General features: G+C 40.0%; 2 protein-coding genes across 6 annotated transcripts in view; one reads left to right on the forward strand and one right to left on the reverse strand.

Moving 5' to 3' along the window:
* LOC106090488 (pickpocket protein 28-like) overlaps positions 1-3,577 on the reverse strand; it is a 42,614-nt gene extending 39,037 nt beyond the window's left edge. For 2 of the 5 annotated variants that reach the window (XM_059363981.1, XM_013256693.2), the window contains exons 1-2: positions 3,401-3,577; positions 3,325-3,339 (exon numbers count right to left, since the gene is read on the reverse strand). In XM_059363981.1, the coding sequence (XP_059219964.1) occupies positions 3,325-3,339; positions 3,401-3,439 (54 nt within the window). In that variant the 5' untranslated portion in view covers positions 3,440-3,577. The remainder of the gene's footprint in view (positions 1-3,324; positions 3,340-3,400) is intronic. The other 3 variants (XM_059363980.1, XM_059363979.1, XM_059363982.1) reach the window with 2 other exon arrangements.
* A 389-nt stretch (positions 3,578-3,966) lies between these two features.
* Positions 3,967-13,656, forward strand: LOC106090487 (importin-5). The gene is made up of 6 exons (XM_013256690.2): positions 3,967-4,219; positions 5,299-5,448; positions 9,351-9,911; positions 9,998-11,882; positions 11,956-12,268; positions 12,340-13,656. The coding sequence occupies exons 1-6, from the start codon at positions 4,145-4,147 to the stop codon at positions 12,665-12,667; spliced, it is 3,312 nt and encodes a 1,103-aa protein (XP_013112144.1). The 5' UTR covers positions 3,967-4,144; the 3' UTR covers positions 12,668-13,656.
* Positions 13,657-18,362: the final 4,706 nt, after the last annotated feature.

Raw genomic sequence — 18,362 nt, forward strand, 5'->3', positions numbered from 1 at the left:
ATTATGGTCCGATCTGTACCACATTTGACAGGAATGGGTAAGGGTCTACCAGAACACACTGTGCCAAATTTCGGTTGATAAATGGATCTTGTATGGCCTCAATACCCTATATCGGGAGATCGGTCGGTCGGTCTATAGAACAGGGATCTATAAGGCAAGGATCTACCGGAACTCTCTGTGTCAAATTTCATCGAAGTCGGATAAAAAATAACCAATTTATTGCTTCAAGACTTTAAGTCTGGAGATCGGTCTATATAGCGGCTATGTATAACTAAAATCTGATCTTATAAGATCAGAAGAACAGGTTTATATACAAAGAAAACGAATCCATCAAAAATTGTTTGCAAATCTTTTTATACTCAAGATATCTGCAAAATTATAAATACCCAGCTTTTGAGTATAAATGGGTACATACCCGGGTATTTTACCGGGTATTAATACCTTTTGGTTATTTACCCATCGCCCATCCCTATGCATTTCTTATGGTAACGAAAATTTCGCAAGAGGTTAACAGCCGGCCAGGTTTGACGGTATCAAGATGTCAGATTTTTGTTTGCATTCTTTTTGTTGTTATCTCGCATATTCTCTGCTCATGAACGCACACGTATGCACTCACGCACACAAATTTCTTTGTGTGTGTTGGCAAACCGTTGATCGCATTGCACCATATGATTTGTGGTTGTTGTACAAATGAGACCATCTTTCATTGTTTCGCCATGTGATATACCGATATACCATTAAAATTCACACAGGTTCAAAGGTAACCGCGAAGCGATATTTTTTCTACTGTGGAACACGAATACAATAAGTCGTCGGTTTTATGCATCGAAACGATCCATCCTTCCCAGAGACCGGTGTGATTACACAGTAACAGATTTGTGTTCAACTAATTTTATCTCAATAAATTTAACTAAATAAATAATAAATCAAACTAAATAACTTTGCTTTTATTTTTCTAGCGCAATTCATATTATATATCAAATGTGTTCTTTATATTTATTTTTATAAATATTTATAATGAAAGCATTTTATATGCAGAAGAAAAGAGTTTCATGAATATTATAAAAATTATTATTACTTTTGTGCAATTTTTTCTTAAATATTATGAAAAATGCTCATAAATGTCATGAAAGTTTTTCATAAAATAAATGTATGATTTTCATAAATGTTATGACATTTTGTATTGTTTTCAGATTTTTGAAACGTGTTTCAAAAATGCTATGAGACGTTTCATTGGATCTTATTTTTACTGTGTATGGTGGAGGGTTTCAAAAGACGTGAGTATTAGCTAATCGAAATGGTCGGGAATTCTCCCAAATATCAAATCGTAGGCTTTTGCACAAACATATTCTGCTGCAGAGACAACGAAGGAAATCTGTTAACAGATACAGATAGTATGCTTATAATATGCTATACCATTATAGACTAAATACCACTTAGTCATAATGAGGTTTTCGCAGAAGCCAATGGATTGTTAGCTAATCTATGTAAGGCGATCGGTCCTATGGAACGAAACAAGCTTGCTCACCTATGGAGATTGTTGTTGTTGTTGTAGTGTGTTATATACTAAGGAGACGCCCTTGCCGATGAAGAACTCCATCGGGTCAATCCGGTACGTACAACCGGTTGCTACGGTTGATTGACGAGGATCGCTGCCTCCACATACAAATGTGGCTACAACAACAACAATATGCCAGCAAAATATTGGGTTGCCCAAAAAGTAATTGCGGATTTTTTAAAAGAAAGTAAATGCATTTTTAATAAAACTTAGAATGAACTTTAATCAAATATACTTTTTTTACACTTTTTTCTAAAGCAAGCTAAAAGTAACAGCTGATAACTGAAAGAAGAAAGAATGCAATTACAGAGTCACAAGCTGTGAAAAAATTTGTCAACGCCGACTATGTGAAAAATTGTCAATTACTTTTTTGGCAACCCAATATTTACATTGCCACTAAAATAAACCTAGTGGTAAACGAATTCCTGTTGGATCTTAACAGGGATGGCGTGAGAATGGTCGCATTGCAACCTATGTCCGCGCCCGGTAGCTCCCACCTAAGCTTCTCGTAATAACGATGATCGAAGCTTAAAGTTTCAGCCCCTGTTCCTTCAAGGTTGTGCTTAGGCTGAGGGAATTTAGCATGCTGAAGAAGATAGAATATGGCCAAAGTTCACTTCTGAACACTATGGATGCGGTGGACAGATCGAGGAGGGTTTCAAACTACCCGATACCGAGACCGATTCGAAAAATGATTTTGGGATTCGCTTTTCCGGGAGGGAGTACTCTAACCAGAGATTCCACACACTCTGTAACGCACTGTTCTAGAACCCACGTCCTTGAGCCAACAAATACACTGATTTCGAGAAAAGTTAATCCTTCATCTCATCGACACACCGATGTTGTGTGTGTCGGAGTAGAGTCTTAATGCAGTCCCTGTCTCCATCTCGGAGTCACCGATAAAGATAGAGGTATCATTCCCTTTACAGGATTCGCTTCCCATTCCTCCCACGCGGGAAAGCAATTTCCGAGAACGGCCCTCCCTGAGGCGTTACCCTTATCACCCGCCTTCTGACCACGCTATCTCCGAAGTCCGCGTTGATACCCCTGTCACGTAGCATACAGTCCGTCCACAGGGAGAAACTCAGTTGTTGTTGTTGTAGCCACATTTTCATGTGAAGTTGGCGATTCTCGTAAAGCTCCTGTATGTAAGCAAGCTCGTTCCGATCCAAAGGACCGATCGCCAAGGGAAAAGGGTGGCCATTGGTTATTTAAAGGAAGCAAAAACTCGCCTTGTCATAACGAGCATCATAGGCACTCAGTATTTGTGCAAGAACCGGTGCCGCCGGGCCTCCCACTGAAACTCTCGATACTGCTTATTGTCCGCGCATGCCATTGCAGCTACTCCGTATGAAGCGTGGCAGCAATGAACACCACACAGATCGGACCTGAATGTTCCAGACTGTGTGGTCCTCACAGCTATCCTGTGCCGGGGGAGAAACTGTGTTGGACCCCCGTGCGGTTCTGGGCGTTGTTAAATGCCCTCTAATATTCAGGAAGACCGCCATCACTTACTCCTTCAATTGGAGATACATTCCGACTTCTCACACCATTTCGTGGAGGGCCATCTCCTCCAACCTGCCCTTTAGGCTGTTGCGGCCCTAGCTGATGAAGGAATCCATCGGGTCAACCCATGGCATTGTGCCCTTTAGGTATGCATGTTGTGCCCATGAGGTATGCCTAATTGCCTATTTACATTTACGATAAATATAATCTACATTTACGATATCCTAATTAGGCCTTTAGCCCCTAAATATTCAACTTACTGTGTTACTTTGCACCTATAATAAATTTCTTATTCATGTTAATAATAATAAATGAATGAAATTTTATTATGCTCACCCATAATGTTAATGTTATTTTGATTTTGGCTGCTCTCATATGCTAATTGTGAATTTTAATCGGCGGTACACTACCACTTATTAATTTTAATATTTGCCATTCCAATTAAACATCATTAAAACTGCAACCGCAAATTTGCTCCGGTTTGTTGAATTATTTTAAACGTTCAAGTTAATATAAATCTCCACTAATATTGAGCTATCAGTTATCATTATCGATAACCAATCAATGCAACCTAATTTGAACTCTTTCAAAAATAAAACAACCCCTAAACTTATATACAGTACAAAGTAATACAGTACACTATCATTAAAAATAAGAACAACAAATTACGAAGGCTTATTGAAAAATAACTTTATAACTTATCAGTTCGCGCCTTACTAGTTCTTCAGCTCGTTTTTGGCCATTTGCTATTCTGCAATTGCCGCAGATATTAATTTTCTTCATTGCACTCCATTTCTTTATTCCATCATATTCGTCGATATTCGATTATTTTCTTATCGATAACCTTGCCCACCGATATAACCAATATTTAGTATAATCGAATATACTATGTATTACAAAAAAATCTATCTTTTAAGGAACGTGGAGTCTTTCTCGTTCGTTTTCTCAAGGGGTTTAGAAAAGAAAGAAATCCGGAGAGAAGTGATTAGATTAATTTCACAAATATCGAATATTTGGATAGTTGCAAGATATAAACTGATAAGACGACAACAAACTGGTGAAGAATAAAAAACGGAAACAATGGCTGCCGATCATTTTAACCAACTCTTAAATTCTTTGCTTTCCACCGACAATGAAGTGAGACAGCAAGCTGAGGTGTGTACACAAATGCAATATGTGAAAAATAAAAGAAATTAAATTATTAGCGTGTGTGACGATAAATATTGCAAAGTTTGTTCTGGAACATACTGATAAAGGGTATCTATAATATGATACTATTGGTGTTCGTAACAAGGGAGCTGCCCCTAACTTTTTTGCCGACCGGAGCAACGATGCCTGCGATGGCTCCGCCGTCCGTGGTGAATTACATTTATAGCGCGAAACGTGTTTTCTTTACTCGCTTTTCATTGATGTTCTTTGAGAAAAGTAACGTTGCAAAACGAAATTATTTTATCAAATATCACCAATATTTTTCTTATGCGTAATTGTGTGTTTTAAGGAGTTCTTTTTGTCCAGCTGGAAACCATAGAAAATTTATTGAATTGCATTGCCATGCTTTGCGAGTGAGTTTGCTATTAAAAAAATATGATTCATGGAACGGAAGCAAAACAGAGCCAACAATAGCTAAGAAAAACAGGCAATTGTGTCGGCGGCGGCAGAAAACTTGCGTCGCATCGTCTGATTATTGCTATTTTTTTATTTAATGAAATTTGGTATTTTTTATCTCTGGGGTGGCGTCAAATGGATGTGAGGTATATTGCATATTAATGTAGCTGTAGCTGTTGCCGTTGTTTTTGTTGTTGTCTCATGAACGGCCCTCTTCACTTTGAAATTTGATTTAGCCATATGACGCATTTTTATATAAACACACTGCAGTTATGGCAAAAATAAATCTGGTGTACTACATGCACTATTCTTGCATGTGCCGTTAATTTTCTTGTGCCTCCACTATTGATTTTATTTAGTCTTGTACTATGTAATAACCACCCTTTTTGTCCCCCCCTTGTGAAATACACAACACAAGCTCCCATTTGTTACTGACCTTGTCATGTAATGCTACAGCAACGGCAGCGTTAGCAGCTGCAACGGACGCTAATTCAAAAATCAACAATCTAAGAACTACTTGCACATGTAATTTTCCGTCCGCCATTAAAATATTTCTTCGGGATCTAATACAACATAAACAGCTATATATATTTTCTGCTTTTCATCAATATTTTCTTTTATAATTTCAGGATGCCTACAACAATGTGCCCCGTGAACTCAAGGTCACACATTTACTGGCCACCATTCACAATGGCCAACAGTCAGAGGAGGCCCGCCAAATGGCTGCTGTTTTATTGCGTCGTCTTTTCACATCAGAATTTTTAGAATTTTACAAAGAGGTGAGTTGCGTACAATTACTCACATCACACACACACATATATTTTGCTTTGTTACCTGCTATCTACTGCGTTTGTTTTTAGCCATTTATTGTTTTTTTTTTTAAGTTATGGCGTTGGCAATTTTTGATGTATTTCTTAGTTTTGTCAAAATGAATTATTGCATCTATGGGATTCAGGTTCATTACAAACACACACTACAGTGTCCATCCATATTTGAGGCCTTTGCGATTTACCCAAATCAACCATGTTTAGTGAGGGACAAACTCTTCCCATGCAACAAATAAACATGTATACATACAAAAGACATACACGGTGTCCATCCGTTTTGTTTTGGTCCCTCTTCGTATTTAGCATAAATGTGCTTTGTTTTTATCGAAGCGAAGAAAGACGTGGTGGGAAAAAAATTTAGGTTATGTTTGAAGTATAATTTTTTTTATTATTGATAGCGAATCGTTGACAGAGCAAAGATTTTATCTATCTCTGCCCTAGATTTCCAAAGTTGACATAGATTGCCATGGAATAGTTTGGATAATAATAATTTCATTGTGAAATTTTGAATATTGGATATGAAGTTAATGTGTGATAGAAACGCAACCCCGTGTTAAATTTTATTCGGATCATAGAAATGGTTTTAGGCCTATAAATAGAGCCTTATGACTCAAATTTATTTATAAGTTTTTTCTAAATAATCCCCTTTTCGGCCCCTTTTCAAAATTTGCCACCGACATCCCTGCTTGGAGTTTAGACAGAGAAAAATCCCATGGCAGCCGGTTATACGTACCGGATTGATCCGATAGAGTCCTTCATCGTCAAGGTCTGCCGCTTCACTGTACGAGTTCGTCCTTTTTCGTCATGAGACAGACACATCTTGGAGTGCCTTTCTACGCACGATTCTGTTTGGACCCTGGTTCTATTCGATTTGCCAGCACCGTTACGCCTCGGTCGGTGAGCCGTAACCGGTGCATGGAGTGGGTGCTCTTGCCTTACGTCAATACGGGAGTATAGTTGTACTGAATATGTAGCAAGGTGCTGCAGTGGGTCACAAACGTCGTCGCTTTCGGCGTCCTCGTCATCGGACTATGTGACTTCTCCCGTGCGGCAATTTACGCAACTTCAGCACCCCTGACTCAATATTGCCGGCCAACACCGAGAAGTGTATCTTTCTTGCAAAGGTCTCCGAGGCAAGATCCATCAGATAGTATATTTTATGAGTCGGAAGAACATATTGGTTGCAGCGATCCAGGTCAAGTGTAAAGCTGTGGTCTACTGTTAAGTCGCACTTGAACCACGGAAGAAGTGATAACAGGGCCTCATTTCCTTTTGGCGGCATGACTATGACGGAAGCGAAGAGATGTGCCAGGTTGTTCAACCGTCAATTTATTGGGCATCCCGAGAGTGATAAGGCTAGGAGGAAGCTATTCGTCGTATCCGTGGTCTCCGAGACGATGGACAGTCATCACAATTTACCATGGACAAATTCATCCATGGCGCCAAGTCAAAGATACATGGAATTGGGCCCGACGGAATCTACTATGCTGCTGAAGAATCTGGATTCACCTGGAGTTGATTACCTTACAACTGTCCCCAACCCGTCTTTGAACACTTATAGTACCCGATGTCTGGAAGATACGGAGAGTGATTACCCCATTGAAGCCTAGAAAGAACCCGAGTTTGAGGCAGTCGTACATACCGATCTCCCTTTTCTCACCAGTAGCCAAGACAGTTTAGGAGAATTTCCATTCGCCGACCATCAGCATGGATTTCGAAGGCTGCATAGCACAACAACTGCTTTGCACGACATAATCTCACACGTTTGCCGTGGCTTCAATCACCCCAGGCCATGTGATAGGATGGTCTTCGTGGCACTGAACTTATCGAAAGCATTCGACACGCCAAACTATTTGGGGACATCGCCATCCATTTCACCCCAAGACGGCATAAAGACGGTATCATATGCGAATGTTTGTACGATCATGGCATTAGCCCCCATCGACCCATTGAAGACATCTGCGATAAGTTGAACGTCTACCTTCATGAACTTGCCTCCTATTTCGCTGCTTGAGATCTGAAGATATCTGTCCCAAATCTTCAGCCACATTGTTCACTACAAATACGCGTAAGGTGAATATTGAGCTGAAAGTGATGATCGATGGAGAAATGATTCCGACCATCAAGCGTCCCAAATTATTTGGCGTCACATTTGACAGCTCCGACACATTCTCGCCACATGCAATTTGCGATAAGGTCAGGAGTAAAAATAAGATCCTCAAGTCACTTGCCGGCAGCACTTGGGATATTGACAAAGAAATCTTGTTGACCACGTACAAAGCTGTTGGCCGGTCTGTGGTAGTTATACAGCGCCAGTGTGGTCTCGTCAGCTCTGTGATACGCAGTGGAATAATTTTCATATTTGTCAGAATGCCACCCTTCGAAGGGCTGTTTCCTCAGTTCTCCTGTGGATCACCTCTATCAGGAGACAAAGATCCGACCCGTGCGACGACATAACTACATGCTGTCTAAGCAATACAAGAGAGAACCTCTAGATCAAGCGGCATATCAAGCAGGTCTAGACAACATTCATGCAGACACGGTAGCAAGTGCGGTAAATAGCTACCGGGTGAATGTAGTGCTTGGAACACGTCCGCCTCCCATTGCACCTGAAGAAATTTACCGCCCACAGCAAACCAGAGTGGTTCTGGCTCCGTTACGATCCGGTAGATGCAGCCGCCTCAATTCCTAGAGAGCAATGATTGATGCCAAATGTAGGACCCAATTGTGAACAGGGACCAAATCATCACACGTCACCTGTTTAACTGCCCGACCCACTCGAGTCAGACCTAGATCCCTGTGGACGCACGCCATCTTAGTCGCAGACTTCCTGTATCTGTATACTCAACAGAATTAAGCAAACGAAATATATAACACAACAAATTGTTTCAATAACAACAACAACATTATTCCCTACTACTGACTTGTGTCCAGGGAGAAACTCTAAACGCTAGGAGCAGTGTTCGTCTATTCAGCCAATGCAGGCCTTTATAGAACTTCTGAGTGATGAGAGAACTAAAGTAAACTATCCAGTAACAAAAGAGAATCGCCAGTTTAGCGACACGGAATAAGATCTATACCAGTAACAATGCTGCTCCAGGAACAGATCGACAGATTGTGCCTTACATCTAATGTATGGGTGACAAAGATACTTCCGCGAAGACTTTATTTTTTTTTTTTCTTAGCACTATCTGGGCTAAACGAACCAGTGAGAAACTCACCGTTGAGAGCCTCGTCCAGTCCACAATAAAACATCAGAAATACGGGTGAACTAAGTGTTTTATCCTATATCTTGTGACACAAAAGATGATTGAGCGTCCCAAAATCTTCCTCGCTCTATGCCCAGTGGGTCGTCAACAACTTTGAATGGTCCATTATAACCATCCGACTTGCCACAAAAAATTGGTACCACTGAGTCATATGCAACCTTTATTATGGTAATTAGGCATACCCAATTTTTTCATTTGGCCTAATTTTATTTCGGAGAATTGACTCCAAATATAGAGAGGGTATGAATGTATGTGTGTTCATGATAACGAAAATAGAAGAAAAATTGTTTGTGTCGATTGATTGACTGACTTTCTGATAGTTGCAATTAAAACAAGCAACCAAAAACAAAGCAATATTTTTTTTTTTGCAAATATGCGTCGATTTAGCATAAATTTTTCCATTTAATACAACATTCATGTGAGTGATGCCGTATAACGTCACGGCGTGACGTAATGCATGAAAACTTCGTTAAAAGCGGATGTTGGCTGGCTGGCGATATGTTGATGTTGTTGTTGTTTTATGATCAAATGACGCAATTATCACATCTAATTTGTTATATTTGATAATTTATTATACTCCACTAGCTGCCGCAAGAAGCACAGGGTCAATTGCTGCAGCAAATTCTATTAGCCGTCCAACAAGATGTAACACCAAATTTACGCCGGAAAATTTGTGAAGTTGTTGCGGAGGCGGCGCGCAATCTAATCGACGATGATGGCAACAACCAATGGCCAGATTTCTTGCAATTTCTCTTCCAATGTGCAAATTCACCATCGGCTCAACTGCAAGAGTCTGCATTGAGAATTTTTGCCAGTGTTCCATCGATTTTTGGCAATGAAGAAGCCCAATATATGGATTTGATTAAGAATATGCTAACCAAGAGCATGGAACCAGGCGCCGATGTGGAGGTGCGTTTCCAAGCAGTGCGCGCCGTTGGGGCTTTTATCTTGCGCCACGACAAGGAAAAGGAAGCTGTTATTTACAAACAGTTTGCTGATTTGTTGCCACGCATGATCATGATTACCGCCGAAAGTATTGAAGCACAAGATGATCAATCATTGCTCAAGCTTTTGATTGATATGACCGAGACATGCCCGAAGTTTTTGCGTCCTCAATTGGAAATAATTTTCGAGATATGCATGAAGGTAATGAATGGGAGAGAAGGAAATGCATTACAAAGTAGAGCTAACAAACTAAAAAAAAATTATTTTTCATTTGTTGTCTTGTATAGGTTTTCAGCGCTCAAGATGTAGAGGATAGCTGGCGCCATTTGGTTCTTGAGGTTATGGTATCGTTGTCGGAAAATGCCCCTGCAATGGTTAGGAAACGTGCTGAGAAGTATGTAATTGCTCTGATTCCCTTGGTACTTCAAATGATGACTGACATGGATGATGATGAAGATTGGGCCACTTCGGATTCCGTAAACGAAGATGATAACAGTGATAACAATGTCATTGCCGAGTCTTCATTGGATCGGTTGGCTTGCGGACTGGGTGGTAAAGCTGTTTTGCCACATGTCATGAATGCATTGCCTGCTATGTTGAGCCACAGCGATTGGAAACAAAGGTATGCCGCTCTCATGGCTATTTCCGCCATTGGCGAAGGTTGCCACAAACAAATGGAAGCTATGTTGGAGCAGGTTATGGAAGGAGTTTTAAACTTTTTGCGTGATCCTCATCCACGCGTACGTTATGCTGCTTGTAATGCCATTGGCCAAATGTCTACCGATTTTGCTCCCAACTTTGAGAAGAAATTCCACGAGAAAGTAGTACCAGGTCTTTTGTCGTTGTTAGACGATGTGCAGAACCCACGCGTGCAGGCTCATGCTGGTGCTGCGCTTGTCAATTTCTCGGAAGATTGCCCCAAACATATTTTGACTCGCTACTTGGATGGCATCATGGGCAAACTTGAAGCTGTTTTGAATTCAAAATTCTCGGAATTGGTAGAGAAGGGAAACAAATTGGTATTGGAACAAATTGTAACAACCATTGCTTCGGTAGCCGACACCTGTGAAAAAGAATTCGTTACTTACTATGACCGTTTGATGCCTTGCCTTAAGTTTATTATTCAAAATGCCACTTTAGAGGATTTGCGTATGTTGCGTGGCAAGACCATTGAATGCGTCAGTCTCATTGGTTTGGCTGTGGGTCGGGAGAAATTCATAACTGATGCCGGTGAAGTTATGGATATGCTGCTGAAGACTCACTCTGAGGGCGATTTGTCAGACGATGATCCTCAAACTTCTTATTTGATCACCGCTTGGGCCCGCATGTGCAAGATTTTGGGCAAACAATTCGAACAATATTTACCTTTGGTAATGGGCCCGGTTATGCGCACAGCAGCCATGAAGCCCGAGGTGGCTCTCTTGGATAATGATGAAGTGGAGGACATTGAGGGTGATGTTGATTGGTCCTTCATCAATTTGGGCGAACAACAAAACTTTGCTATACGCACTGCCGGTATGGAAGACAAGGCTTCGGCCTGTGAAATGTTGGTCTGTTATGCTCGTGAGCTGAAGGAAGGCTTTGCAGACTATGCAGAAGAAGTGGTACGTCTAATGGTGCCAATGTTGAAATTCTATTTCCACGATGGCGTGCGCTCAGCCGCAGCTGAATCGTTGCCCTGTCTATTGGACTGTGCTAAGATCAAGGGGCCCCAATACTTGGAAGGCATGTGGCTTTATATCTGCCCGGAATTGTTGAAGGTCATCGGCACTGAACCCGAAGCCGATGTACAGGCTGAACTTTTGAATTCATTAGCCAAATGCATCGAGACCTTGGGTCCTAACTGCCTAAACGACGATGCAATGAAACAGGTGCTAGAGATAATTACCAAGTACATGGATGAACATTTTGAGCGCGCAGACAAACGCTTACAGGCACGCAATGAGGAGGACTACGATGATGGGGTCGAAGAGGAATTGGCTGAACAAGATGATACTGACACATACATATTGTCCAAAGTGGTTGATATCTTACATGCTCTATTCCTAACAAACAAAGTACAGTTTTTGCCGTATTTTGATCAAATCGCTCAGAACTTTGTAAAACTTTTGGATCCAGCACGCTCTTGGTCTGATAGACAATGGGCTCTCTGTGCATTTGATGATGTCATAGGTAAGGGTATAAAAATTGTTAAACGCTCTAGCTGATTATTTAAAAATTTTTCGATATTTAATTTTTTTTTTAGAATTTTGCGGTCCAGCTTGTGCTGCATATCAACAATTCTTCACACCTGCCCTTCTGCAATATGTCACCGATAAATCACCAGAAGTGCGCCAAGCAGCTACATACGGCTGTGGAGTCTTGGGTCAATTTGGTGGTGAACAATTTGCCGTAACCTGTGCACAAATCATTCCTTTATTAATGCAAGTTGTCAACGATCCTAAAAGTCGCGAACCCGAAAATATGAATCCCACGGAAAATGCCATCTCTGCTGTTACAAAAATACTGAAATACAACAAATCTGCTTTACAAAATGTTGATGAAATCATAAACGTCTGGTATGTATGCAGTGAATTGGAGCTTTGGTAGGAATAGGCAAGAAATTATTTGTTTTTTCACTCGTATATAGGTTCGCCTGGTTGCCAGTTACAGAAGACACAGATGAGGCAACACATATTTATGGCTATTTGTGCGATTTAATACAAGCCAATCATCCCATCATTTTGGGAGCCAACAACTGCAATCTACCACGCATTGTCTTAATTATAGCTCAAGCATTTTTAAATAAAGTGGTGGCATCCGTCAGCGATGTGGGTTCACGAATGTTGGGCATTGTTAAACAGGTTGAATCTAATCCCGAAGTGTTCCAGGCATGTGCTAGCCAGCTCACACCAGAAATGCAGCATGCTCTTCAAGAAGCCTTTCGGGAATTGGCTCTTGCAACGGCGCAGGGCTAAGAATCAAATAGCGATATAAAGCGAAACTAACAACATATTTCTTCCCCTCCACTAAAAACAAAAACAAAAAAAGAGAAACGGCAAGGCAAATAAAAAAATCAACAATGAACACACCTATACACACACATATATATATTATTATATAAAGAAATTTGCTTTCTTTCAAAATTGCATTAATATATAAAATATATAGACAAACAACAAACGATAATATTATATACACAGTATATAGAATATACTTACCCATACATAGATATATATACACACACACGAATATATATTGAAACGGAAAAATAAAATAAAAAAAAACCTTCTCCTTCTGCTCGTCCCTAAAATAATTTGGATTCACCTTTACACCCATACGAATTCACACACCTACACACACACAGATTAACAATTCAAATTAAATATCACTACTCACCACTCTCAACAAACAAAAAGCGATAACTAACAATCGCCTTTAATTTTTTGTTGGCCGACATTTTTAATTTTCTTTGATTAATTGCCAAGTTTTAAATTTGTATGACTGTTTGTTTTTTCCCACTCGAGTCTTCGAATTAATTTTACTACTTGATTAACATTTATTCCATTTTTTTAAGAGAAAATTATCTCTTTTTTTCTCTTTCGTATGTGAGTGCATAATTTATTTAGATTCCTTAATTTCATATTTTATTACTTTAATTACTGTTGCATTATATATTTAACATATCGTCCATGTATTTTTTTTATTGATATGTTTTTTATCTCTGAAATACTACTTTTTTATTCACTTTCAAATCAGCAGAATCGCCACGAAAAGAAGAAATTCAACAAACGAAAAATATATTTATAGAAACAAGGAAAAACACTATTGTATGTTTGACTTTAATTATTTTTTAATTGTTTACAAGTCTTTTTAAATGAGTTAAAGAGAAAAAAAATACTACAAGTAACTGGAAATTATATATATAAAAAAACAAAATTCTATTAAATAAAAATAATGAAAAATATTGATTTGGATTTTAATTCCCAGAGAAATTTTGTAGGAAATAGTGCACTCTAATGACCGACGGTCTTATGGGTCCATTATGGATGGCAACCTTAGTTCAAATGCATTGTCAGTTGAAAAATTTGCATTACGGATGGCAACTCTCAGCTGAAGTTGCCAATATCAGTTGCTAAAAATGGGATTTTTCGGCAACCACTTTTTTTGTGGTGGCTATGTTGTTTTTGTTAGAAAATAAGCAATGAAATTAAAAGGAAATTAATTTTTTTTGTGTTCAAATCGTTCATTTGTTTTTTTGTTAACTGCACATGTGTTGGTGTTTGTAGGCTTTACCATGGTTAAAATCGACACAAATCAATCAGCCCTACTCTGAATAACAATTCCCTGGGAGTTTCTTCCCTACTCCCTTTTCCCTTATTCTAGACAAACTTTGAAAAAGGAAAATATTATGAATTTTTATTTTATAAAAAAATGGTAATGGTAGTGAAAATCGGGCGATATATATAAAAAAGTGATATATAGATATATAAGGATAAGAGACCCCCTTTTAGTAGTCGGATCGGGGTCCCTTATCATTTGGCTTAAAGTAGAATCGGGCGGCACTCAATGATATGCAAGAATTCTTCTGTTTGTTCCTTAATGGACTATTCATGGACAATTTTTCAAAAATACTTGGGGCCGCATTTGGCAGAGTTTACTCCACAGGAGTAGGAATAATTCCATAAGTCGCTTTTCAGCAGCACTATGTCCAGCAGCCGTCTCAACCAGCCTGAAATGTCGATTAGATCTTCAAGTTCTACCTCCATAAAAGTAGGATTTTAGATAAAGCGGCATATTATACAGACCACTACAGCATTTATGACGACGAAGGAGAAGCAAACCTCTATACTACATTTTAAAGTATTCCGCCCAAGATTAAGTATTCCGGTAGATTCAGCCACCTTAACTTATTTTGACAAGTGAAAACGCTAACATGTAAGCACCACACCAGCTGGAACATTGAGGAATGCTCCATCCGAAGTAGCTGTAACTGCAGTCGCGGACAATCAACGGTATCGAGTGGAGAGTCTCAGTGAGAGGTCGGGTGGCACTGGCTAATCGAGCCTTAAAATAACCAATGGCCAAACTGTTCCCGCGACCGGAAGGAGTTTGTTCACCTACAAGAGCTTATCGTGAATCGCCGCATCCACATGAAAATTTGGCTTCAACAACAACAACACGACACAATCAATCTAGCATCTAATTGTTGGATGAAGGCGGAAAGTTGTTATCACAACACAGAAATGTGGTGGGAACTTAATGTCAACATTTGTGAACTTAATATGTCAACATTTGTAAACAGGGCGAAGAAAATTCAATTCGCCGTGACATTTAAAATTTTCGACAAATTTGCATCGACCTATCAGATCAAGAAGAAAGAAGCAAGGCGTATTACGCCTTGGAAAGAAGTTTATAAATTTCTGGGTGTCATAAAAACACACATTTAAAAACGTTCAAAATACCAATTAGCTCCAGAGGCTTTACTTACAAAACTGGCAGAAACATTGAGGCCCGATCTGTGTGGTGTTCATTGCTGTCACGAGAAGCTGACCCGCGAGCTACCGGGCTCGGAATGCTCCATACAGAGTAGCTGCAACGGCAGTCGTGGACAATCAGCGGCATCGAGCGGAGAGTGAGAGGCCAGGCGGCACCGACACTTGCATAAATACTGAATGCCTATGATTATCGATATGACAAGGCAGGTTATTGGCGCCTTTAAATAACCAAAGGCCAACCTGTTCCCGTGGCGATCGGACCTTTGGACCGGAACGAGCTTGCTCACCTACAGGAGCCTGACAAGGATCGCCACCTCCACATGAAAATGTGGCTGCAACAACACATAAAACCATCAAAATGCCAGGTTTAAATAGTTTTCATAATGTTATTGTAGTCGTAGTCGTACCAAGTGAATGCTAACAAATGGACCAAATAGGAAGATTGTGATTAGAGCTCAATCACCACAAGGAGGGAGGGGTTGTGTACCCCTTTTGGCTCTTGGATATCTGTCAGATTTTCAGGTCATTTGAAAATGACAGTTAAAGTTTGTTGGCTACGAGGATGTGGCCGTTCAGAGTGCATATAGTATGCTGCCAAAATACTAGGTAACTTGGTATGTTCAGGGGACCCCTGCTAGTTGTGATGGGGCTGCCGCTCTCACTACTGAATGTCCTAAAAAACCATTGCAATGTTAGGACTTTGACCTAGCGCTGTTCTCATGGCGGACTTAGGCTTGATTTGTCGGGATGAGGAGGAGGAGTCATAGACGCTTGAACACCTATTATGAGACTGCCCTGAAATTGCGAAAGTAGCTATAGGATTATGGCTACACAAAATCTATTTTCCTATTTAAATTATCTTGATGCAAAAGTCCTTTCGCCATTCTTGACTACTATAATTTAAAATTGCATATTGGAGGGAGCTTCTACAGACCACCTGGCCGTTTTGTAATGCATGCTTGCTCTTAATATTTTTCATTTAAATGTGCAAACACAATTTATAAATTATATATTTTCAAGTTTATCCGAAAATGAATTGACCAAATTCTCTCAGCTGGGTTGATGCGGCCACCTGATAAAAACGCCTTGCCAAGGGTCATAAGTCGATATGTTGCATTTGTATCGTATTTATTTAAATTTTAGTTAGGCACATATTTTCTATGGAAAACAATTTTGAAATAATTTTTTCCTATCAAAAAACTTTCAAATGCTTTGAAATTTTATGTGAAAATAGGGAAAAATTAAAAACAAAAAACATTTTCACTCTTTAGCGCAGTTTTACGCAGTGCTCATATAATTATTTGTCTGGTGTATGCTTCTAATTGCTCTAGATCGGTTGCAATTCAAAATGAACTAATTCGGTCCATATTTAAGTTTAGCTCCCATGTCAATAGATCCTCCAATTTGATTTCCTGAACTTTAAGCATTGTTGTTTTTTCAGCCACATTTTCGTATGTGGATGTAGCGATCCGCGTCAATTAATCTACGCGGGAACGTTAGGGCTTTTGGTTATTTAAAGGCGCCAATTACTCGCCTTCTCATATCGAGTGTCATAGGAGCTCGTTATTTAAGCAAGAACCTGTGCCGCCCGACCTCTCACAAAGACTCGACACTCGATATCGCTGATTGTCCGCGGCTGCAGTTGAACCTACTCCGTATACGAAGCATCACACTTACCGCAACCTGTAGACACGAACGGTAGCTCCTAGCTGAGTCTCTCGTGATGACAATAAACACAACACAAATCGGAACTCAGTGTTCCAATCCGTCTGGTGCTAATACAGTCCCGTGCCGGGAATTTAACTTTCATGGTATGTTGTTGTTGTAAGCACATATTCGCCTTTATAGTTGGCAATCCTCGTCAAGCTGCATTGGTGAGCAAGTTCGTTCTGGTTCGTAAGACCGAAAGCCGTAGGAACGTTATTGACGTCATAGTTTATTTATAGACGCCAATAACTCGCCTTGCCATATCGAGTATAAGAAAGAGCATCAGCCTTCATCCCGGCCTATTATTAAGACTCTCCACGCAATACCGTTCATTGTCCACAGCTGCAATTGCGGCTAATCTGTATACCTACGGAGCATTCTGTGAAAGCGGTAGCTATCAGCTGAGCTTTTCATAAGACCGCTTAACTCTATACAAATCTGAGCTCAAAGTTTCAACCTGATTGATGCTCATAGTTATCCCATGCATGCCTTTTATAGCACGGATATATACCTGTTATAGCTTCCATTACAACTTCCTAATTTGACTTGTGCCCGTATAGAGCTCATGTATACCATTCCAAAGCGATTCTACAATTTTAAAATTTGTTATGCAAAATTAAAAAGTACTCTTTCGGCCCAAAAATTACCTTTTTAGTATTACTAAAAATTGGTGTGTGTCCTGAGAGTTGTACGCGTGCTTTATTGCCAAGAGGAGAGAGTACATAGAGGGTGCAAAAGTTTGGTAATTGAGAGCCTGCAAATATATGTTGAAGGCTTTTTCCCAGCTCACAAAAGATGTATAGCAAAGGTTGTTCTTTCTGTTGGTGACTATAGGTGACTTCCTTCATGGCAAACAAATAACGGTGACTTCAAGCGTAATTTGTTTGCCAGTTTCTGCTAAATACCCAGATTCAGGGTGCCTGCAACATGGGATGTGCGTTTAAAGCGACCTGGAAGTGAGGCGAATAAGATTTGCTGGACATATAAACAGATGACGTGTGGTCCCTGGTCACGAGCGGTTCACACATCCAGCACGTTGGCATCATCATGGCTCTGTAGAATTTCGGGCGATTTAATGCGTCGAAACATAGTTGAGCCTGAACTACTCTGATTTGCCGATGAAGATGAACCTCTTCGGGTGCTATGGGTGGCAGTTGGTCTCAAAGAATGGCCTTTACTCGGTAGCTATTTACTGCTTCCTTTACTGTAACCTCGCGTATGCATTTTAGACCCGCTTGACACGCTGACTGGTCTAAAGCTCCTTTTTGTTGCCTGATGTCTCTATGCGATAAGCCCTCTAGATATTGCTTAGACCACATACATATAAGGATAAAGGTAGTCAACAAGAGAACTGACAATGAAGTCTGTAGAGCATCATTCTGGCATCATATGGAATTTTTTACAAAACCACAAACTGTACCCCGCACCACTGATGTGGTTGTTATAAAATTATAGTTCGATTCAGAAA

This window comes from Stomoxys calcitrans, chromosome 2, assembly GCF_963082655.1.
Source record: "Stomoxys calcitrans chromosome 2, idStoCalc2.1, whole genome shotgun sequence".
In the NCBI taxonomy this organism is placed as follows: Eukaryota; Metazoa; Arthropoda; class Insecta; order Diptera; family Muscidae; genus Stomoxys; species Stomoxys calcitrans.